Here is a 26298-nt window from a genome sequence, read left to right on the forward strand (position 1 = left end):
TACATCTAATTTATATGGTAACTCGGACTCCATGATAATATTATAAGTATCAGTAGTGGCAAATGATGCAAGAAAGCCAAAAAAAAAAAAACATCTCCTTTCACCTATACTTCCCTCTTTGTCTAATCCTTCCTTGAATTTATTAAACTATCTACTTCCATAACAACAACAGATGGAAGTTTGGTCCAGTAATCAACCACCTAAAAACAAACTTCACACATCTGTTCTGTATTCATCCTTCCTCAATTGGAATTTATGCCCCTCATGTGCATAGTCTGTGCAAGAGGAAGAATCCCATCAGCATTGAGCTTGAGCATTCCATTTAAAGCCTTAAACACTTCATTCAGATTAGCTTGCAGGTATCTAGTCTCTAGATCAGCGTTTCCCAAACTTTTTTTTAGTCATGGAACAATTTTCATCTCGCAACTTATTCATGGAACACTTACGAAATGCAAGTTTAGCGGGAGCCAAAGGACTGTTTGCTAATATTTTATTACATATGACACACTGTGCATCAGGAGCATCCTTATTTCCAACACAGGTAAAGCCGAAATTCAAATAACTGTCATCATACTTTCATTTTGGTCTTTTATTAGTTGGTTCCTGTTTTTCACTTCAGATTTTTGGAGTACATAAGGCTGCGATTGTTCATCCTCCCTTTGAAGAGTGAAAATATTGTCTTCGTTTCATCGACCACAGTTGCACTACTAGAAGTATTTTGCTTCTCGTTTTGAAGTTCCTTTTTTCGAAATAATAATATTTTGAAATACAAATAATTATCAAAAAAAAATTTATACAAGGAAGTGAGTTTAGTTATATCTGTTCGCTTCCACCTCTCCTTCAACCCGTGTACTTCAGGCAGAATTGCATATGAATGGCATATAGTAGATAACCACATTGCTACTTTTTCATAGGTTTTATTACTTCTCTATGCTTACTTCTCTATGCAAGGCCCGCCAAAATAGTGTTAAGCAGTCTACTTGATTATTAGTCTATCATCATCAGCCATTTTCAATCCACTGCAGGATGAAGGCCTCTCCAGCAACTTTCCAGTCCCTTCTGTTTTGAGCACTGGCCATCCATTTACTACTCATGAATTTCATCTATCCATCTCCGCCTTTATCTTCCAGGTTTTCTTCTAGCTCCTCTTGGGTACCATACTGTTATTTTCTTAGTCCATCTCTCATCATGTCTTCGAGCTATGTGTCCTGCCCTAGACCATTTTAGTTCTTTAGTTTTGATAAGAATGTTGAGTTTGCTTTACTTGAGTTTGTTGCCTAATCCATGTGTTTCTCTTCTTATCTAACAGTTAGATTCCCAATATAATTCTTTCCATTCTTCGCTGTGTAGTTCTCAGCTTCTCTTCCATTCTTTTGGTGAGTGCCAAAGTTTCACTTCCACAAGTCATGGTGGGGAGTATACATTGGTTCATTATTTTACGTTTCAGACAAACTGGGATATTGCTCTTCAGTATGCGACTATATTTCCTGAATGCTATCCATCCAAAATTTATTCTTCTCTTGACTTCCAGCCATTTATCATTATTACAGCTAATAACTTGTCCCAGATAAGTATATGACTCCACCTTTTCAATTACTGCTCCTTCAATCATTATTTCCCTTTCTGTGGAATACTTGTTCATCATTACTTTTGTTTTAGCCATATTCAACTTTAGTCCAAAATCCTTACTAACTGTGCATAACTGATTAAGATTTTCCTCTAATTCTTTGGGATCGTGGCTTATGACCACAATGTCATCTGCAAATCGTAAATGGTTTAGGTACTCTCCGTTCACATTGACTCCTTTCTGCGACCAGTCTAATCTTCTGAAAGCTTCCTCAAGGGCAGCAGTAAACAGCTTCGGAGATATTGTGTCTCCTTGTCAAACTCCTTTCTCGATTTTAAATTTGCTACTATCTTTGTCTAGTCTAATAAAGGAGGTAGCACTCTCATATATTTTCTTCAAAATCATAATATATGGGGTATCTATGCCTTGTCTTTGCAGTGCCCGAAACATTGCCTTATGCTGTATGGAGTCAAATGCCTTTTCATAATCCACAAATGCCAGGCATAATGGTGTTTTATATTCATTTGCTTTCTCCATTAGCTGTCACATTACGTGAAGGTGATCCATAGTTGAGAATCCTGTCCTAAAGCCAGCTTGCTCTTTCGGTTGATTCTCATCAAGTATTCTTTCTAATCTGTTAGTAATGACCCTTGTGGACAACTTGTAGATGTGGGATAACAAGCTAATTGGTCTATAATTTCCAATTTCTGATTTATCTCCTTTCTTATGCAGCAAAACTATGATTGCATTATTCCACTGCTTAGGCATCACACCTTTTCTAATGCACTTTGTGAAGAGCCTTGCCATTTTTTGTGTTATGTCTCTTCCTCCCAATTTTAACAACCCTACAGTAACTTCATCTTCCCCCGAGGCTTTCTGATTCTTCATTTTCTTCAATGCATGTTCTACCTCATCAGGAAGAATATCGGGTATGTCGTATGTGTTGCTACTTTGCAATCCATCTTCCCCACTGCTGGCATCATTCCCCTTCTCCTTGTATAATTCTCTATAGTAGTCTTCTGCTATTTGAATTATGCCTTCTCTGCTGTTTATAAGTACACCATCGCTATTCTTCAGTTTCAGTATCATTTGTCTTTCTGTATTAGTGCTCATGGCTGCTGATTTAAATCCTTTGTTTTCCCTTAATGCTACTTTTCTTGTGTTAAATCTTCTTATGTCCTCTCTGAGTCTCTTTCTAATGGCTTTGCATAACTCAGTATACTCAATTTTCTCCCTGTCAGTGTTTTTCTTGCTTTTCATTTGTCGTCTTCGGTTCATCATGACAAGTGTTTCTTGACTAATTTTTTCTTCTTTGGATTTCTTTTTCCCTATAGGTTTCTTGGGCTTTATCACTTTCAGAAAGTTGTAATATTCCTCGTCGATATCTTGGTCCTGAGCAGTCTGCAGAAGCTCAAACTTGTTTTTAAGTTCCAGTACATACTGCTTTTTCTCCTCTTCTGTTATCTCAAAGACCTTTGTATTATTTACTCGAGTGAGTTTTTTCCTTTCCTACATCTATATGAAGTGTACATCTTACCATTCTGTGATCACTTCCAACATTTACCTTATTCAGGACGGTAACATCATTCACAATATATCTTGGCCCCGGGTGCCAAGCGTATTTCGAGGCCAAGCTATATTCTTGCGATTTATAAAGTGCTCTTGATAAGCGATTGAAATTATATTTTACGTTCACATTTCTATAAACAGTTTTACTTTAAAAACAGTTCTATACTTGAAAAGTAACAAGTAGAACACAGGAAGGAAATACACCTTTCTTTACATTTTCCTCTATTTATATTTTTACTAATTAACTAACACTTCAACCGCTTGGCCTCCGAGCGGCACTGCTCCTGCCTCCCCGTGGCGGGGCCGGTAACCTGGGGGAAAAGTTATCCTCCAGGGCGAAAAGGAGTAACGATGGATATAAATGACTATCCACCACTAGAGCCTTCAAATTCAAGGCCAGACATACCAAATGATGATGACCTAAACCAACCAAAAAGGCTCCGAAGAGAAGTGCAGAGCAATGAGGTGCCAAACTTCCTTGTAATACATTCGCTCTCCAACCAGCCTGTCGGCAAATTATCACCAGTTGTCATCCAAAGATTTTTGGAATCCATTGCTGGTACACCGAAAATGGTTAAACGGCTGCAATCCGGAGACCTCCTAATTGAAACAGCCTCCTCAAAACATTCAGAATGGCTGCTTAAAACAACAACCTTTGCTGGGATACCCATATCCATAACTCCCCACAATACGTTAAACTCGTCAAAAGGTGTCATCACAGAGTGGGACCTGATTACAGTATCTGAAGAGGAATTAGTACAGGAACTGGGCAATCAAAAAGTAATTAGTGCAAAACGTATAAAAACCAAAAAAGATGGAAATCTTGTTCCAACCCGATCCATAATTTTAACATTCAGCACCCCAGACTTGCCATCCTCAGTAAAAGCTGGCTACTTAAACTGCCGAATACGGCCTTACATACCTAATCCTCTACGTTGCTTTAAATGCCAAAAATATGGACATTCGCAACAAGCATGTAGAGGTGATGCCATTTGTCCAATTTGTAGTTCCAAGGAGCATACACAAACAGACTGTTCAGCCTCAAGTCCCATTTGTCCCAACTGCAAAGAAAGTCATCCAGCCTTTTCCAAATCTTGTGAAATGTGGAAAACGGGGAAGAAAATCCAAAAATATAAAATAGAGCACAAAGTTACGTACCCCGAGGCACGCAGACAGATTATGTCGACCATGCCCAGTCGTTCATATGCAGCTCACACTCGAAGCTTTAATTCAATAGCAGCTCAAACAGATGTATCCATACCTCCCTGCACATCTCTAGCTAACTGGGTTAAAAACACATTATCAAACCCTGTCAAAGACACACATCAAATTAAAATCAGTGAATCGACCAACACTCCAATCAGTATCCCAGTTGAGACTCGGACAGTCCCGCATGACAAAGAAAAACTGAAAACTACTAAACACAACAATAAACCTGAATCATCCACTGGTAGTATGGAAGTAGATGTAAACCCAGATCATGAAGAACCAATACTAGAACTTCACGCAAACGATACTATGGATACCGGTCGCCCTACCTTCCCGAAAAGAGACCGAAAAAAATCCTCCTCAAACAAAAAACAGTCAGATGAATCATCCTCAACTAAACCAAAATGACCAACAGCATCTTACAATGGAATTGCAGAGGCTTTCGTTCAAACACAGACGATATTCAATACCTAATTAATCAATATTCTCCGGTTGCCTTTTGTTTACAGGAAACTTACCTAACCACACAAATTTCTCCTTCGATAAAGAACTATTGCATTTATCGAAGAGATCGAAATACCACTAGCGCTGCCCATGGTGGTGTGGCAATCCTAGTACAGGAAACCCTTGATTAATGCGGTTTTGAACAATGCGGTTTTAATTAGTGCGAAAAATTTTTTTGATACTATCCCCTTAATATATGCGTTATCAAATTTGATTAGTGCGCTGTTTTTTTCTTGCGGTGCTTGGCAACTCACAACGGCGCCTAAAGCGGCAAATATGTGACACGCACTCACCAGGGTCTTCTAACTTAAATGAATGGGAATCGACTCCAAAATGCTCGACAGCAGCACCCCATACTACTCTGAAATTGAAATTTGCTCTGGTAACTCATATTCTTTTATTCTTAATATTAAACTTCTTTAATATTATGATATTAAAGAAGCAGTTGAGAACATACACAAATCGTGGGAAGAAATGACGAACAGCTGCATGAGAGCTGTCTGGCAGAATCTTTTGCCTGAATGCGCAAATGATTTTTGCGGTTTCATTAATCCTGTCAACAAAGTTATTGATGAAATTACTACAATTGGAAAAGACCTCGGCTTTGAGGAAGTAGATTCAGAAAACGTTAGAGAATTATTGGAATCGCATTCAAAAGACTTAAGTAACGACGATCTTCTTGAAGTTGAGCATCAACATGCATACGAGGAAGAAGACGAAAATGAAGCAGAAGAAAAGCAATTTGCTCCCAAAGAAATTTCATTCAAAAAACTTGAACTATTTAATACACTTTAAAAAGCAAAAGAACTCATACTAGAGATTGATCCAGATGCAGAGAGAAGCATGAACGTTCGTTGAGGGTTAGATAAGCAAATTGATTGTTATCGCAAAATCATGGAGGAAAGGAAGAAAGCCACCACTGTTCAATTGAAGTTAGATAAGTTTTTTTTGCAAAAAATAAAATTTAAATCATACTATCTTTTTTTTAAATTTATTCCTTAATAATTTAAGAACTGTGCAGTGCATTATAGGTACGTATTGAGTAAGAAAAAATATATTTTTACAATTTCATAATTTTCAAGGATCCATTATAATTATTCCCATTGTTTCTTAAGTTTGATTAGTGCGGTTTTAATATGTGCGGTATATTTCAAGGATTCATTAACCGCACTAATCAAGGGTTTCCTGTAAATTCAAAGATCCCAACTAAACATATCCCACTCCAAACTAATATAGAAGCTGTTGCTGTTCGTATAATTCTCCATAGTGCAATAACACTAGTCTCAATATACCTACCGCCAAACTGTACTAACTCTTTAAAAGATCTTGAAGACCTCTTTATACAGATACCTCCACCTCTCTGTATATTAGGGGACTTTAACGGGCACCACCCATTATGGGGCTCTCCTAAATTGGATAGACGAGGCCGACTAATTGAAAGTTTTTTGGATGCACTAAATCTCACTATACTCAATACAGGTGCACCGACACACGTACAGCTTCCAACAGGACACACCTCAGCAATAGATCTCTCAATTTGTTCACCAGTACTAGTCCCAACCATAGAGTGGTATATAATAAACGATCCCATGGGCAGTGACCACTTCCCAATAGTATGCAACTTTCTGAAAGCAAAGACTCCTTCAATTCAACCCTGCAGAAAGTGGAAATTTGTCCGAGCAGACTGGGCAAAATTTCAATCATCAATTGACCTCGATGAGGAAAAAATCCGCCTCCAGCACATTGATGATGTGACAGATTACATCACGTCGCATCTTCTAAATGTGGCTAAAGACACAATACCAATATCAAATCCGCCGGGCCGAAAGCATTATAATTACTGGTGGAATGATAAATGCACCACAGCAAAGAGAGCAAAAAATAAAGCCTGGAATTTGTTTCAGAAATGTCCGAGCACAGTCAATCTCATTAATTATAAGAAATTAAGGGCAAAAGCACGCTTCATACAAAAACAAGCAAAGAAAGAATCCTGGACCCGATTTGCATCCACTTTTCACAGAAATACCGATCCCAAAATAATATTGAAAAAAATTAGACCAGCTGTCTGGTAAGTTTCCTACCATACCTTCTCCAATCCTCTCCTGGAATGGAAAAGATCTCTCTAATCCAGTAGATATAGCTAATGCTTTAGCCAATACTTTTGCAGAAATCTCAGCAACGTCAGTCTATACTACCTCATTCCAAAGAATTAAAAACACTAAAGAAAAGCATGCTATTCATTTTCAAACTACCCGACTTCTCCCATATAACAAACCTCTGCAATATTCTGAACTTTTACATGTCATTAGAACAGCTTGCAATGGTGCTGCTGGGCCAGATGGGATTTATTATGTCATGCTACAACATCTTGATGACAAAGCTCTGCACTGCCTCCTGGTCTTTTACAATCGCATATTTTTAGAAAATGTTTTTCCAGCTACTTGGCATCACTCTACAATTTTGGCATTCCTGAAGCCTGGAAAAGATCCATTCAACCCAAATAGCTATAGACCCATATCTCTCTCAAGCTGCCTCAGTAAAATCCTTGAGAAAATTATCCACAGAAGACTCGTCTGGATCATTGAGTCGGAACATCTAATGAGCCATTGTCAATGTGGCTTTCGCCAAAACAGATCATGCTTAGATCTTATGGTCAAGGCTGAATTTGCCATCCGTAATGCTTTTGTCAAACATGAACATCTAGTAATGGTTTCAATAGACATAGAGAAGGCTTTTGATACCACCTGGCGGTATGGTATACTTAGTGATCTTTACTTTCTCGGACTACGAGGCAATCTTCCTATATTCATTCAGAACTTTCTACATACTAGATCATTTCAAGTTCGATATCAACCTGCCCTTTCCCCAACTTTCATTCAGGAAGAAGGTGTTCCACAGGGATCAATACTGAGTGCCACTCTTTTTGCTCTGAGAATAGATTCTATTACTAAGCAGCTTCCAAATACAATTAAGACTTACCTTTATGCAGATGACCTTTCCATCTCTTGTCATTCTCAAAACATGAGGTCTATTGAAAGACAGCTTCAGATATCACTTAATAAAATTCAACAATGGGCGAGCCTCAACGGCTATCGGCTCTCACAACAGAAAACAGTTGCCATCCATTTCTGTAGACAACGCAAACCTCATCCAGATCCTGAACTTCAAATTTCTAACGTCTTTGTCCCGGTCACCAGCAACATCCGATTTCTAGGATTAACCCTTGACAATAAGTTAAATTTCCTAGATCATATTAAAAATGTACGGACTTCATGTCTAAAAAAGTTAAACATACTCAGAGCTTTATCTGCCCAAACATGGGGTGCAGATCGTACTTCTCTGCTTCGGCTATACAGGTCATTAATCAGATCCCGCCTTGATTATGGAGCTCCCATCTATGATTCTGCCAGAATGAGCGCATTACGCTGGCTTGATCCCATTCAACACAGTGCTTTGAGAATTGCACTTGGTGCTTTTAGAACGTCGCCCAAACATAGTCTGTATATTGATGCTCATGAGCCCCCATTATCGTTACGTAGAAAAACACTGTTACTAAAGTATGCCGTTAAGATACAAAGCTGTGCCTCGCATCCCATTCAGTCATATTTGTTCAATCCACCACTAGAAAACCTCTTCAGAAATAAACCTAGCATAGTAAAGCCAGCTGGTCTTCGTCTCCTTGAACTGATGGAAGTTTGGAATCTTTCCGTTCATTCCGTACAACAGGTAGCAACCTGCTGTCAACCACCATGGGCTTCTCTTCCTCTGGTGACTTGTGACACTTATCTCTGCCAATGGGGAAAAGACATTTTACAACCATCTAATATCATACAACTTCTTGCAGTTCACACTCAAAGATATAGTGATTTTTCCCCAATTTATACAGATTGCTCTAAATCAAATTCAAACGTTGGAGCAGCTGCAGTGTTTCCGAATACCGTTATTTCAGTATCCCTTCCATCTGAATTCAGTATCTTTTCAGCTGAAATATATGCAATTAAACTGGCCTTACAAAATCTCTGTGCTGATCGATCTTTAAAATCAGTTATTTACACCGATTCGCTTAGTTCAATCATGGCTTTATGTAATTTCTCAGATAAAGTTCACCCTGTTATAGAAGAAATACGAAACATATTACTAAAAATTGAAGAACGCCGTCAACAGGTCATCTTCTGTTGGATTCCAGCACATTCTGGTATTTTGGGCAATGAACTGGCTGACAAAGCCGCAAAAAATCCAAATAGCTTAGACTTAACTAATATCCCTGTTCCGCCATCAGACTTTGCAGTAGCTATTCAAGCTGCATGCTTGTCAGAATGGACAACAATCTGGCACTCTCAAACAAATAATAAATTGTTTCAATTTAAACACGATCCAAAAAATTGGTGCTCCAGTATCCGTACATCAAGACGAGAAGAAGTAGTCCTATCAAGGGCAAGAATAGGTCATACCCATCTAATCCATCTTTATTTACTTAGAGGAGACGATCCACCACAGTGTCCACATTGCTATATAAATCTGACTGTTAAACACATACTCATTGACTGCCCCTACTATAGACAAGAAAGAGCATCAACCCTGCTATCACTGGTAAATCTTAATAAACCAATAACTTTAGAGAATCTCATTGGAGACAAGGCAAATTTTTTCGTTTTCAACTTTCTGAAGCAGATTGGACTTTTAAATCTTTTCTGATTTTATAAAAATTTTTTGATTTCCCTATATAAAAAATGAATAGGCGCATTATAGCCATAGTAGTTTATGCGCCATTAAACACCCATAACAACAACAACAACAACAATATATCTTCTGTTAGTGAGGATGAAGTCGATTTCATTAGTAGTTAATCCATTTGGACTCTTCCATGTCCACTTTCTGTTCACCCTTTTCTTGAAAAAAGTGTTCATTACTGACAGTCCTTGAGATTCTGCAAATTCCACAAGTCTTTCACCTCTTTCATTTCTTTCACCAATTCCAAAATTTCCTATAGTTCCCCTTTCTGCACTGTTTTGTCTTTTTCTAACCTTAACATTGAAGTCCCCCATAATAATAGTGTAGTTGGTTTTCTGCTCATCAGAAGACTCAATTTCAGTGTACATTTCTTCAACCTCTTCATCATCATGGCTTGATGTTGGTGCATAAATCATTATAATCTTTAGCTTGTACCTCTTAGAAATCTTGAGTATTAGTCTTGACACCCTTGGGGATGTACTTTTGAATTCCAAAATGTTGTTTTTAAAATCTTTATGGACCAGAAACCCAACTCCACCTTCGCTCCTTTCACTGTTTCCATTGGTGTAAAGCAGATTTCCACTTGATAAACTTATAAGTGATTCATTTCTTCTTCTTGTTTCAGCCAAACCAATGATATTCCAATTCACATTTTCTAATTTCTTTTCCAGCTCTAATATCCTGTCTTCACCGATGAGTGATCCTACGTTATAACAGGCCAAGTTCAGTTTCCGTGCATGGCAGCCTGGTCGTACCCAGAGATTCTTAGCACCCTCTGCTTCCACTCTGATCCTTTCACTGCCATAAGAGCGAGAGTGAAAGCTGCTGGGGACAGGGCCATTTGTTTTGTCGTGCTGTCATATGCTGGAGGGTTTGGTCTTTTCCTCTTCACGCTGACCAAGCGTCTTGAAGAGAACCACTCTACACATTCGTTGGCACCAAAGTGACGTAACAGGGTTTACCATCGAGGTGTGCATGAGTGGATTTTAGGGAGGCAGGTCAAACGGACTTCTCCTAAATCTTCTGTAATAGAGAGATATTGGATCCATCAGTGTTTTAGGCTGAGTGTCTGGTAACACACAGGATACCTGTTCCTCTCTAAGCTCCTTATTAGTCTATGCCAGTATATTAATAACCAAAAAAAAAATTATGTTAAATATTATAATGATACAAAAGTGGAGTATGCTACAAATATGCAAAATTTATTTATTTATTTATTTTTATTATTAATTACAATTTTTCGCAGAATACAGTTTGAGAAATGCTACTCTAGATGCTGCAATTTGCAAAACTGAAGCTTTCTTTGGTAAGAGTCTCCCCTTCGTTCCCATTACCAACCTCATTGCCCTTATCAGTGCCCATTCCAGCAGCTCTACATCCTTTCTAAAATGAGGCCTCCAGACATGTATGCAGTACTCAAGATGTTGCCTGACCATTGCCTTATACAAAGGGCAATATCCCTTCTAGCAAAATTCTTGTATATCATTGACAAAACTCCTTGAGCTCTCCAAGCTTGTGTCCATTGCTCAGAGAACTACACATAAAACTGCACAATCGCCCTTAGGTCCTTTTCATTTTCCACTACCCTAACTGTCATACCACACAGTTGGTATGTTATTCTTGGGTTACTGCTACCCATATGCAGTTCCTTGCATTTGTCAATGTTAAACTTCAGTTATCATTTCTCAGCCCACCTGCCTAATTTTTCTAGATCCTGTTGCAGTAGCATGCCATCATTACTGTTATTAACCACCCTGCCAAACTTTGTATTATCTGCAGCCTTGGATATTAAGCCTGATGTGCTTTCATCAATATCATTAACAAATACAGAAAACTGAGCCCAGCACCAAACCCTGGAGAAATCCACTGATAATATTAGTCCACAAAGAGCAGTGTCCATTGATAACAGCTTTCTGTCATCTTCAACCCCTTTATCCATAGCTGTAACTTTCTCTTATTGCTGAACTTCTTCAATTTGTACAGCAGTGTCTTTTATGTGCAACAGTATTGAAGGCTTTCCTGAAATCCAAGTATTTGATATAAAAATTATATTTTGCCTCCAGTTCCTTTGTGACTGCATCATTACAGCCAGCAAATTAAAAAGGCGATAATTCCTCTATACGTATCCATGTTGTGTCTGAAGTATAACTGCACTCCTGTCTAGATGATCCTGCATTAATTCTTCAATCAGTGACTCCATTATTTTCCCTGGAACAGAAGTTAAGCTAACAGGTTTGTAATTGCTTGTATTACCCTTTGATCCTCTGTGAATCGGGGATACATTTGCACATCTCCAGTCTCCAGGGACACCCTCATGAATCCAGAGATGCTCTCATAATTATGGCTAATTGTTTGCTTACCTCCTCACTGCCTCCCTTAATATAACTGAATTTATCCCATCCACCTAGATGCCTTTTTTTATATATATATATATATTTAACTTTAACGGTTTCTTTTCCACTTTCCGCTCACTTATTACAAAATCATTTAGCTCTCTGTTAGAGTTTGATAAACTCCTAGCATCCTCTTCCCTAAAGAATTTCTCATGGGTGAATGTAGATGCAAAATTCTCATTCAATTTGTCAGCAACTAGAGCATAATCATCAACATTTGAACCATCTATATCAAGTAGACAATGTGATTCATCCCCTGCATTCTGGTTTACATAAGTAACAAAATAATTGCTGTTTTTCTTTGCATCCTTTGCCAAAGAATTCTTGTAATCTGCCTTAGTTTGCCTAACCTCCTTTGTGATGATTACAGACCAGTTTATATTTACCATAGGCTGATAATTTATTCTAATTTATTTGTGATAATTGTCGCCTGATAATTTGAATCTCATGCATTTTTCTTCTCTCTCACGAGTCTCATTAGTTCATCTTATCTCTATTTATGTCTAAGCCTTGAACAGTATTTCTTAGTTGGTGTGAAAAGCCTAGTTGCTTCTTTGATTATTTTCTTGAATGCTTCCTATTTAGAATTTGTTTATGGCAACATCATCAGTTGGTCCCACTGTATAGAATGTAGCATCATCTTTATGAATGCACAACCCCCATCCCTTTATTCTTGATTGTTGTTACATCCTTAAGTAAATTCCACATCAGTACTCTGATGGCCACCACCTAGTGGGTTTTTTTATCTGCAAATTCTTTATGCATGAATTATCACTGCTGATAATGACATCAAGATTATTACTCCCCCTTGTTGCCTCTATATCATGTGGCTGTAGATGCAATTAATCCACAAAAGTCTTGGTAGTGTGTGAGGTGACCACTCTGAAAGTTGTAGTTAATATCTGGAAAGTTTTAGTGGCCACCAATATTTCTCTGTACAGTTATTTGTTGTGCTTATCAGTGTCATTAGACTATAAGGCAGTCTTACTCTCATTTTTGTGTTCCTAGTGCTTATCTTACACATAATTGACTCAACATTGCACTGGTCACCCATGTCGACTGGATTTATTGCCTTTGATTTTATGTGCTTCTTAACTAAGAGCATAACCCCATCCCTGTCCTGTCTGTCCATTCTGTACACGGTTCTTCCTATATTCAAATTCTGCATTCCTTATATTTGAGAAATACTGTGTCTCTGATATTCCAACAGTGTCTACATTTGATGACTTGGCCAGCACTTCAAATTCATCAAATTTATTTACTATGCATCTAGCATTAGTGTATGTGCAAGCATACATGCACCTGTTCTTACTCTTAGTTACGCTAACACAGCCCACGTATTTACTTGTTCCGTAATGACTTACAGAAGGGCGTAAATCCCCTGCACCTTTCCAGGATGCTTCACATTCCAAGATAATCAGTGCAACAATCACTCTCACCTCTGCTTGTGGCTGTTGCGAATGGAGTAAGTATGAATGATAGGGAGAATGCAGACACTATCTACATCCCTAAATTAAATAATATTGTGTACACATTGATTACTGATAATGGCACCACTACAAACATATTAACAGCTCATCAATAAATTAAAAACATTGTTTAAACAAAGCTCAAATTATTTTAAAACTACATTCAGTTAATAAATTGGAATTATATAAATCTCTGACTATTAGGACATTTCATATAACCATTTCCTGTTTAATGGTCATGTTCCTGTTCATATTTTAAGGCATGGTATCTTGATAGTAATAAAATTCTAACTTTTAAGACCACATGATTACAAGAAATCAATCCAACATGTGATCTTCAGTAATATAAACCTACTTGCATTACCATCTACATATATGTATTTTAATCTTGGATGGAGATGGAAGTCCCCAAAAACTTATTTACAGTTTCTGATGTCCCTCAATTTTTAAATTTTGATGAATCAAAGTGTATACTGGTATAGTGTTTATTTTCGTCTCTTAAACAAATCTAAAATGTTTTAATTATTACACACTGCAGTTAATCAAATGAAGGTGAGTATTATAAATAAAATTGATTCTTCAGATTCTTAAGATGACTGCAATCCATCTCAGCTATGCTTGGTCTTTGCAGAACAGTGGAGTCTAGCACAAGGCCATAGTATAAACATGCACACTAGCCCATATAAATTACATAATACACAAAGAGACTTATGCATATTTATGTCTGTGTGTTTTGTTTCCAAATATTTGTGTGTATTACAGAAGAATAATATATATGATTTATAGTTGGTGATGTATTTAGAAGGGTCATTCCAACCCCTGCTTTGCACATGAATTGGGATTACCTACCAATTGTTCCCTCTCTTGTTGCCACTGTTCTTCCAGTATTTATTATGCTGGAAGAACAGTGGGAACAAGAGAGGATTATATAATGCTGACCAGAGACAGATTAATGAAATTAACAGCCAGTTGAAATGAATAATTTATTATGTTAGAACATTTATTTTGTTGAGCCATTTATAAATTAAATTTTACTGCTTGATTTCAAAATAGTATCTTAATTACACTCTAATTTTTTTTTTTTTTTTTTTTTTTTTCCAGCAAAGAAAAGCTTTTTACAAAGTTTAATGCCACTTTTATACCCAAGAAAGAATTTCCAAAAGAATGTCCCTTCAATAGTTATATGGCATCTTTTGTGTATCCTTTAGATGGCATAAATTTTATTCTGTTTCCACTGTTCTCACTTGATTTTAAAAGTTTATATTAAGTGGTACTTGGAAAGTAGCATACAAATTTGTCAAATTAGAAAATAGGTGCACACACAATATAAAACATCTCCCCATATGGTATGGCTGGAACAGGCATCAGAATGTGCCACATGTATTCATATGTATATGATGCCAACACAAATGAGACAGAAATATGAATAAACATTAAAGAGGTGTTAATGTAAAATAAGAATTTCTATTAGTATTAGGTTTAGTCATATAGTGCAAGAAAGCTACAGCCTTTTTACTGTACTAGCCAAAGAAAACATAGATAAGAAAATACGTATTAGTAGTGGCAAATGATACTAACAGCATCAGCACAAAAAAATAATAATAATAAATAAATAAATATTATCTACCAGGTACATAATGAGTTGCTGCCGCTCTACTCTGAGACTGATAATGTCACTGTGGCAGCTGTCTTTACTGCAGAAACTCATTATGAAACTGGTACAGTAAAATAAATTAAAAAAAAAGTATTGCTGCATTATTTTTATTGAAAAAATAATTTCAGTACAATGAAATAATTCATATAAAATATATTATAATAGCACTAAAATTATTGGTGTATGGTAACTGAAATAAGATATATAATTTTGATACCCAAATGGTTTTAATTCCCGAGTGAATACTCCATCGATTATCGTTCCATTACGTGTAGTATTTATTAAAGTATTTGACTTAATATCTAAATTGAAGACATCTTTCATATATTTACAAAACTTCTTTCCAGCCTCAGAATTTAATTCTAGATTGAAATCACCAGAAAGAACTATAGGTATATGATTGGCTCTTCCAATAATTTTGCACCTTTAATGGAATACGTCATCAAATTGTTGTTTATGAATTTTTGAATTTTGTTTAACGACATCCCTGGGGTGATGTATATGGCAACAATGAAAATAGATTCACTATTGAATTTGCACAAAGATCCACAAATATCTCCAGTTTCATGTGATACTGCTGTCACATTGCTGATATTATGTTGTGCAAAGATATGTGGTGTACTGATGATAGTTGAACCTTCACGTTGATATATCGCAACGCCACCACTTCGAACATCTGGCCTTTTAAATTGAGTCACGTCACACATTGGAATAGTTTAAGCAATATATGTTTGTCATTATCCAGCAACGTTTCACTTAATATCAATATTTTGGATTGCTGTAAGATTGTGTCCATTTTGATATCTCGAACATGGGCCTGTAAACTTTATACGTGCATTGACGATATAGATATACTAGGTCCCTCCTTGAGATTTATGTATAGTCAAAGCACAAGCACATACTAAAGGAAATTATGTACATCTATATGTTAAGTTCCTATTAGCATTAGTAGAGACATATGATGCAAGAAAGCAAGCTTATGCAGCATCAGCCAAAAAAAAAAAAAAAACACTTCCACTTCACCCCTGTTCATTCGAAATACCTGTCCAGTTGAGTCTTAAATTTTTTTAGGCTATCAACTTCCACGACAAGGGATGGAAGTCTGTTCCACCAACCAACTACCCGCTGGCTAAAGACAAATTTCCGCACGTCTGTCCTGCATCTGTCTTTCCTCAATTTGAATTTATGCCCTCTCAGGCGATTATTCTGAGCAAGAGGAAGAATCCCATCAGCATTGAGCATGCTCAAACCATTCAAGGCTTTATACACCTCTATCAGATCACCTCGCTGGTGCCTAGTCTCCAGACACTGTAATCTGCAAAATTTAAGCCTTTCTTCATTAGAGCAACCCTTCGTTCCATTCACTAATCTTGTTGCCCTTCTCTGTACTCGTTCCAGCAGCTCTACATCCTTCTTGAAATGAGGCCTCCAGACCTGTATATAGTACTCTAGGTGTGGCCTGACCATTGCCTTATACAAGGGAATAATCACCACCTTATCCCTGCTAGAAAAATTTCTGTATATCATTGAGAGGACACCATGAGCTACTCTTGTAGCCTGTTTGCACTGCTCAGAGAACTTCATATCTGTCTGCACAATTACCCCCAGTTCCTTTTCATTCTCTACCACTGTCAGTGTAGTACCACGGAGTTGATACGTTGCTCTGGGGTTGCTGTTTCCCATATGTAGTACTTTACATTTGTCAATGTTAAACTTCATTTACCACCTCTCAGCCCATCTGCTCAACTTTTCCAGATTCTGTTGCAGAAGCATAGTGTCAGTAGTGTCCTTGATAACCCTGCCAACCTTTGTATCATCTGCAAATGTGAACATTCAGCTTTATATACCATCACCAATATCATTTATAAATACAGAAAACAATAATGGACCCAACACTGAACCCTGAGGGACTCCACTAATAACATTAGTCCACGATGAGCAGTGCCCGTTGATTACCACTCTCTGTCTTCTCTTCCTCAACCACCCCTTTATCCATAGCAGCAATTTGCCTCCAATGCCACACTGCTCTAATTTGTGCAGCAGTCTTCCATGTGCAACAGTATCAAAAGCCTTTCTAAGATCCAAGTATATAATATCAAAGTTATTCCCTGCATCCAGTTCTTTTGTGACTGCATCATAGTATCCAATCAAATTGATCAGGCAAGACTTCCCCTTAACAAAACCATGCTGTGTCCGAGCTATAACTGAAGTCTTGTCTAGATGATCCTGCAGTGCTTCTTTAACCAGTGCCTCCATTAATTTTCCTGGAACAGAAGTTAAACTCACAGGTCTATAAATAGTTGTGTCAGCCTTTGATCCTCCTTTGTGAATTGGGGTCACATTTGCACATCTCCCGTCTGTGGGTACCTACCCTGAATCCAAGGAAGCTCTCATAATTATGGCTAAGGGTTTGCTTACTTCCTTTGCTGTCTCCTTTAATATAACTGGATAGATCCCATCCACCCCAGGTGCTTTTCTTGTGTTTATCTTCAACAATTTCTCCTCCACTTTACTCTCAGTTATTACAAGATTCTCTAGCTTACTGCCAGAGTTGAATACGTCTCTGGCATTCCTCTCGCTGAATAACTCCTCATGTGTGAATGTCGATGCAATATATTAATTTAGTTTGTTAGCTATTTGAGCAGGATCATCAACAGTTGACCCATCGATATCAAGTGGACAAATCTGATTCATCCCCTTCCTTCTAGAGTTTACATAAGTAAAGAACTCTTTTCTGTTTTTCTTTGCATCCCTTGCCAAAATTTCTCGTAATCTGCCTTCGTCTGCCCAACCTCCTTTGTAATTTGGTTACAGATCAACTTATATCTATCATAGGCTTCTGTGTCACATGTTAATTTATATGTATCCCATGCATTTTTCTTCTCTGCCATGTCTCATTAGTTCATCTGACATCCATTTAGGCCTAAACCTTGAACAATATTTCTTAGTTGGTATGTAAAGCCTAATAGCTTCCAAGATAAATTCTTTGTATGCTTCACATTTTGAATTTACTGTTGGTAACATCATTAGTTGGTCCCACTGTAGATTTTAAATACTGTCTTAGACCATCGTAGTCGCCTTTACGAAAGCAATAACCCTTCCCTTTACCCCTGATGGTAGTTACCTCTTTGTGTAAAACCCACTTCAGCACACTGTGATCACTGCCACCTAGTGGTTCCTTTATCTGCAGATTCTTAATGCATGAAGAATCACTACTGATAATCAAATCAAGAGTATTACTCCCTCTAGTTACTTCCCGAACATGCTGATGTAGAAAACAATCATCCAGTAAATCCACAAAAGCCTTGCTAGTGTGTGAGTGACCAACTCACAAATTCCAGTCGATATCTGGGAAATTAAAATCCTCCATTAAAAGACTCTCTGATGTACTGGCCCACTCTATTTCCCTGTACAGTTTCTTATTATACTCATCAGAGTCATTAGGCCTATAGCATACTCCTACTCTCAATTTTGATCTCCCAATGCTTATGTCACACCAAACTGACTCGACACTGCACTGTCCAGCGATGTCGACTGGCTTCACTTCCTTGGATTTTATGTGTTTCTTAACTAATAGCATAACCCCTCCTCCTCCTTTTCCTATCCTGTCTATCCTTTCTGTAGACGTACTCCCCAAATTCCAGTTCTGCATTCCTTATATCTGTGTGACACCACGTCTCTGATATCTTGACAATATCTGCCTTTGATGCTTTGAGCAATACCTCAAATTCATCAAATTTATTTACCAAACTCCTAGCACTGGTGTACACGCAAGTATACATGCACCTGTTCCTATTCTTAGGTACCCTAACACAACCCATGTGTTTATTTGTACCGCAATGACTCCCAGCAGTCTCTGAAATATCTTGAATCTTGTTTTTCAGGCTTCTGCTCATTCCAGTAGAAGCAGTGCAAAAATCACTTTCACCTCTGCCAGTGGCTACTGTTAATCTATTAGTCTTTGTATCCCCCCCCCCAAGCTAGCAGTTTTCCAACCCACCTAACACTGCCTCGATAGGATCAGCAAATATTCTTGCACCCTTTCTATTTAAGTGTATCCCATCCCTGTAGAAGCAGTCTCTCCTGTTAACAAATACTGTCCAGGCTGAAAAAAATTCTACCCCTTGAGCCTTGCACAGTCTTTCCAGGGCCGAATTGATCGACAAGGCTCTCATCATATACTCCCTCCTATCGTGTCTGGGCAGAATTGCAGACACTTTCAAATTCAACCCTAATTCTCGGCTTTTGTTCAACAGTGACCTGTACTTGTTAAGTAATTCTGCTGGTCTCCTACTCTTGAATTGTTCTTGAATGGAATCGTAGTTGATTGTTTTATAATAGGTATAGATTGACTAGGTAAATGTTTATCTTTCACATATTGTTTATAACGAGATTGAAGGCTATGTCCTATATTTGACTCGGGAAATTTCATCCATACTCGTTTAACTGTTTCATCGTCCTCATATTCGAAATATAATAAAGTACCAGTTGCACTGTTTACCAATCCATCGACCACATCTATATTTGTAGTAATCATATACGGTTTTCCTTTCAATAATGGTAGAATGAATGGAAGTCCTGTAGTTTCAGCCACTGACATTTTATGAATTTTATTTCGAATCCCTTATGGACATTAATTAGTATTATCTTCTTTGGTAACAAATCTTGATTCTATAATTTTAAGTTCATCTGGTAATAACGCTTCTCCATTGCCTATTTTTGTAAGAATTTTAGAAAATGTACTGTCGGAAAACTTGTCCTAATTCATGGAATTGTAGTGAATGCCATAATTCTGGAGCAATCTCTAATGACTTGTTTATAAATTCTTTCGATTCCAATATAGAATGAGTAATGTTAGCTGTTATTCCTGCTGATTTAAATGCAATTTTAAAATTTTCTGCGGTACACATTATTTCATTGCCATATATAGCAAATGTTGGGGAGTTACTCCACAATGATCAGATCTATGAATTTCACTTGATGCCATCATAAAGGGAACAATTTTCAATCTATTTTTAAATTTTTGTGCATGTTCCAAATATAACAGCTGGAAAAGAAAAGTTCTTCTGCATGTACATTTTGTATATCGAATATGAAACTTGTTGGAGATGATTTCTGACCCTGTGCTATATATAAATATTTATCTACAGACCATAATAATGTTTGTTATTGAATTAACAATAGTTCATCATCATTGTTGACAGGTTCCACAATTTCATCTAAACGTTCCTGTTCACTATCATCATTTGTCCCCAAGAAATCGTCACTCACTTTTATGCTGTAGAATTTACACAAACGTGAATTTATCAAATACTGTAACCATATTTTCACTATTTTCTTCTGCATACATCCTTGTAGATATGATGATTTTTGTATGAGTCTTTGTTTTTTTATGTACATTAATGGCATAATCGTCATCTAATTCTCTAGGTAATTGATAAACCATCGTATTTACGTTAACTGGTACATTTATTACTTGTCCAATGATCCCATATTGTCCATGTTCATAACGTAAACGACGAATTTGCATAAAGGATAATTGTAGTAGTATCAAGCGCTCAGTTTACAACATCCAGTGGAGGCAAATGAATAGGATATGTTGGATATATAAATCCATTTGACATGGCCATAGTTGGTATCCGTCTCTCTTTTAATGAAGTCTTGAATTTCATGACGTGTATTACACGTCATTAAATTCATTTTGAAGTAATTCATATGAAGTAGTTGGAAATGGTTTCAAATCTAATTGAAACCATAAACGATCACAAATATTACGACTAAATCCAAATGGGTTTTTGTACACTAGTTTTTCAAACACATTGTCAACTCGTGTAGACACTATAGGGATGTAATCAGGATCTCATTATTAGCCATTTCTAATTTTGCTTTTTTTTTTTCATTCACGATATTCCTTCATTTGTTCTGCTGGAGTTTTATATTCCTGATAAGTGTCAGGCATAGTAGAACTCTGTGGTTGAATTTCATTATGATTCGGAATAGTTTGAATTTCTAATTTCCCTTTCTTCCATTCATGATATTCCTTCATTATTTCAGCTTGAGTTTTTTTGGGTGTAGTTTGAGAACTCCCAGGCATAACGAAACACTCTCTTGTTGAATTTCATCTAGATTCACATCTCTGTCCATCTTCCCTTTCTTTCTTTCAAGATATTCCTTCGAACGATGGGTGTAGATTTGGCACAGTCACTCGCATATTAATCATTATGCTGATTGATATAACGGTATTGATGTAACGTAGTGTGTCACTGCTCAATTGTACTTGTTGCGTACAATTGAGTTTTCTTAGGCGCATGTGTTGTACTTGTGCATGCATCAAGTACAATGCATGCGCATTGGGTTTCATGATGATTTCTAGGTAACATAACGCTTGTTTCCAAATAACGCCTATAAAAACATTTTTAACATAAAAAAAACCCTTGCCGTTTCACTTATCCATCTCTTCCTGCAGTTCATCCAGTTCATCCTTGAACTTATTCAAGCACTTCCACAATATCAGATGGAAGTTAGTTCCAGCAATCAACTGCCTTGGTTAAAGGCAGACTTCTGCACAACTGTTCTGCAACCATCCTTCCTCAATTTCAATTTTTGCCTGTGTCATGTGTGCAGTTTCTGCAAGAGGAAGAATTCCATCAGCATTGAGCTTGCTCAATCCATAAACACCTCAATGAGATCACTTCTCAGGTTCCTAGTCTCCACATGCTGCAATTTGCAGAGCTGAAGCCTTAAGGTGTGGCCTGACATTGCCTTATACAATGGAATAATCACTTCCTTATCCCTGCCTAGCAAAATTCCTGAATATCATTGACAAAACCTCATGTGCTGTCCTGCCAGCCTGTATGCATTAATCACAGAATGCCATAGCTGACTGTACAGCTATCCCCAAGTCTTTCATTTTCCAACACCCTGAGTGTAGTATCACACAGTTGGGATTACTGCTACCCATATGCCATACTTTGCATTTGTCAATGTTAAACCTCAATTCACATTTCCCAGTGCAACTGCCTAATTTTACTAGATCCTGTTACAGTAGTGTACTGACATTATTCTCATTAACTACCCTATCGCCCTTCATATCATCCGCAAACTTAGACATTAAGCCTTCATGAATATCATTGATAAATAAAGAAAATAAAAAATGGCCCAGCATAGAACCCTCCAAGACGTCACTGATAATATTAGTGCAGTGTCCATTAATAACCCCCTCTCTTCCCCCCCCCCTTCTTCCACTCAACCATCCCTTTATTCATAACATTAACATTCCCTTAATGCCACACTGCTCCAATTATTTCCTAAAATCCAAGTATATGATGACAAAATTATTTTTTGCATCCATTTCCTTCATCACTGCATCATAGTATCAGGTCAAATTAGTGACTGAAGTATAACTGTGCTCCTGTTTAGATAGTGCTTCATTACTTATTTAACCAATGAATCTTTATATTTGAGTGAAACCACATCTCTGACATTCGCACAATGTCTGCATTTGATGACTTACCAGCTCTTCAAATTCATTAAATTTATTTACTATATTCATAGTACTGGTGTACATGCAAGTATACATGCACCTGTTCTTACTCTTGGTTATCCAAACATAGCCCATGTATTTGCCTGTACCACGATGACTCATACCAGGTCATGAAACTCCAGGATGCTGCACGTTCCAGTAGAACCAGTGACTTTCATCTCTGTGTGCATCTGTTGTTAATCTTTTAGGCTGTGTATCCCCCAACTAGCAGTTTTTCGACCCACTAATTATGCACTTTCCTCATCTTGTAGGTAGCTGTCCCATTGACCTTTGAATGTCTTCAAAATGTCAGCCTCAACTACCTGAGGCATTTGAACTTAAAGTCAAAGACTCCCTGGCTAAAAGAAACTACCTACAATATGATCTAAATATCTTCTCATGTTATTTGATTTTATGACTCCTAGTTCTTGAATTCTTAATCACAGTGAAAATTCTTCCTCTAAGAGCCTTATAAACTTCGTTTGGGTCCTCTCTAAGGTGTTTATTTTCCAAATTTCCTCATCCACATAATTGAAATATTTCCTCATACAGCTTCCCTTCACCATCAATTTCACCATGTGAGTTGTTGTTTTTTCTTTTTTTTCAAGGAGCCCAATGTCCTTTCTTCAAATGAGGTCTCCATTGTTCGTTACAGTATTTCAAATGTAGTCTTACAGTTGCCTCATACAGTGCGATTAAGACCTCCCTATCTCTATGAGATATTGTTTAAATCATCAATAGGATACCTTGGGCTTTCCTGGCCTCCTGTTTACACTGCTCAGAAAACTCCATATCTGCCTGTATTGTAACTTCCAGGTCCCTTTCTTCCTCTACTGTTTTTAGTTTGACTTCCACTGAGTGTATAAGTTATTTTTGGTTTGCTGTCCCCCAAGTGTAAAACCTTTTCACTTTGTTGCATTAAATCATAGTTGCCATTTTTCTGAAAATTCTTGAAGCCTGTTCAAGTCATCCTTAAAGAGTGCTATTTTGCACTGATCATTAACGACTCACCCAATCTTTATAGTGTCTGCAAATTTTTGAAATCACACCCTTTATCCTCTCATTGATCTTGTTTATGAAAATCAGAAACAACAGTAGTCAAAATACTGATCCTTGTGGGACTTCTGATATTATACCATTCTGAAAACTATCCATTAATCACAACCCTCAGCTACCCTACAGTCGATCTTAGAATCTTTCCATTAATCCTAACATGTTCCAGCATATACAGTAACCTCTTGTGAGGGACATAGTCAAATGCCTTGCTAAAATTCACATAAACTATGTTGAAATTGTTCTCTACATCCAGCTCATGAGTAACTGTGTCATAATAGCTTGCTAGATTAGTTAAACATGATTTTCCCTTAACAAAACTACACATTGTGTGACCTTCAGAATGCCTTTCTGTCTAAATGTCCCTGGATTGAGCCCTTAATCTTTGCTTCTAAAATTTTTCTTATCACTGAAGTCAGACTGATTGGTCTGTAGTTACCAAACCCATACCATGTATTGCCCATACCTTTATGTATGGGCAATACATCGGCACTTCTCCAACAATCCAAGGGAATCTCTCTAGGTCCAGTCATACCCTCATAATTAACCTCCATGGTTCAATATACTCTCTGGCCTACATGGTTAAAGTTACCAGGTATGTGCTATCACATCTGGGAGCCATATGCCTTTAGGCTCAAAAGTTGTTCTAATAAACAGTCATCTGTAATTTAAAAATCACTAATTTCATATGGCCCAGCCTCACTCATAAAGCTTGTCCTCAGTATGAAGGGTCTTTCATTAGTACAGATTGATGCAAATTACCTATTCGTTTCATCAGCAACATTAGCTGTGTTACCTAAGACTTTCCCACACCAGTACAACGGTTCCAGTCGATTCTTTTTCTTCTATGAAAAACTCCTTGTCTCCTTCTTTGCTCTCTTAGCAGTACTTTCTCATACTCATCCTTGGATCTCCTTAACCTATCTGTGATGCTATTACAGATCTACTTGTAGATCTCTAAATGACTTGTTCTCTAAATGTCCTCAGGGACATCCTTTTTTTCAGCCATGATGGGAAAATCTTTATAAAAGACATCCGACTGCCAGTCACCCTCCCTTAATAGTTTTCTTCACTCTGTAACTTTCCCATGCTATCTTTTTCTGCTCTATTTGAATGCCAGCTCCATGTATATCCATCTCGGTATCCTCCTCTTGCTATATTTTCATAGTGGTATTCAGGAACTCCCAGACTTAAGTAATATCCTCATTAAGTAATTATCCTCGTTTTCCATGGTCTCATTTATTCACCATTGCTCTGTTTGTGTTGACTGGACTACAATCAGATCATGAGCTCTGGCCTTTCGTATTTCTTTTCTGAACTCTGACTCCTTCTGTCTCCCACATACCTTTACCAGATTCTCATTGGATAAAATTGGAACCTCTTTCTTCATGTTCTTAATACAAAGCTTTCAGGCTCTGAGATTACTTGTCAAAGTTTAACTCCCTTGCAGCCTGTTTTTTTTTTTTTTTTTTTTCCAAAATGCCATTCTTAAAGCTGCTTCTCGATCTACCAAAAAGTCAATTCAGATATGACTCCTTGGTGGTAGCTTGAGTTCTCTGCTGCTCCTAGGGAGGTTGTTGAGACCATAGGGCTTTTCTGCATGCTCATTGATCTTGGCCTGATGCTGATATTGCCCAGCTTCATGCTCATTATTTGATCCTAAAGAAACGTTATGCTAATCTTATAATTCAAATAAAAACTGAGACTTGGCAAAACTTCATATCTGATACTGGCAATAGGAATCTCAGGGAGTCTTGTCTATAAGATTACTTGGGAGAAACTTTTTTCTCCACTAGTCCATAACTCTGTCATCTTCAACTCTGCTGAGACTAACTCTTGGTCTTCTACAGCTGAAGCTATCTTAGTTGCTTTATTCCTTTGAGATGATATTAGCACTGATCTCCCAACTCATCATTATATTAGAATTTCTAATGTTGAATATTATTGTGCTCCTTTTTCCTCTGTTGAAGCTGAACTCCCTACCAGATCACCTCAGGGACATCCTTTTTTTCAGCCATCATGGGAAAATCTTTATAAAAGACATCCGACTGCCAGTCACCCTCCCTTAACCAAAAATTAGAAATTAAAGAAAAAGAACACAGGAGGTGTTTCACTCCTCTGTTCTCTCAATGGATTTCAGTCTACAAAGAGCTAACTGAAAGACAAAATCTTCAGAAAAACCAGTGATTTTGTTCAGTGGTGTAACTATGCCAGTGCAGCTGCATTTGGGCCTGAGCGTGAAAGAGGTCCGTGAAATTTGAAAGACAGATTCATTTCTCAAGACAATTAACGAATTTCATTTACAAACGAGTATTTTATAAATTAAATGTAACATATTCTTATCAGCACAGCTACTGGCCATCCGAGTATTGTGTTGACTGTGCCACGCTTAATAAATATTAGCACATAAAAGATAGTTGAAATATTCACCAAAACCAGTGCCAAATGTACTTTTATTTCCTATGGAATTTAAATGATAATACCAATTTTAAGAGGTGAGTACTGGGAATAAGCTTTTGCTAAAAAATTTTAGGGGGCTGATAGTGAGTATGGGCTTGGCACACCCAGGGTCCTGAGCTGGATATCATCATTCTTCTCTTTCTTGGCGATTCCCTTCTACTTCTCTC

The 26298-nt window shown here is 37.4% G+C and overlaps 1 protein-coding gene across 1 annotated transcript in view; it reads left to right on the forward strand.

Moving 5' to 3' along the window:
• Positions 1 to 26298, forward strand: part of LOC150083040 (nucleolar protein 11) — a 290218-nt gene that overhangs the window by 200172 nt on the left and 63748 nt on the right. Inside the window, exon 11 of the mRNA XM_090376991.1 lies at positions 14544 to 14639. Within this exon, the coding sequence (XP_090233117.1) occupies positions 14544 to 14639 (96 nt within the window). The remainder of the gene's footprint in view (positions 1 to 14543; positions 14640 to 26298) is intronic.

The sequence above is a fragment of the Mastigoproctus giganteus genome, chromosome 7 (assembly GCF_048544385.1).
Source record: "Mastigoproctus giganteus isolate SK-2022 chromosome 7, ASM4854438v1, whole genome shotgun sequence".
Lineage (NCBI taxonomy): Eukaryota > Metazoa > Arthropoda > Arachnida > Uropygi > Thelyphonidae > Mastigoproctus > Mastigoproctus giganteus.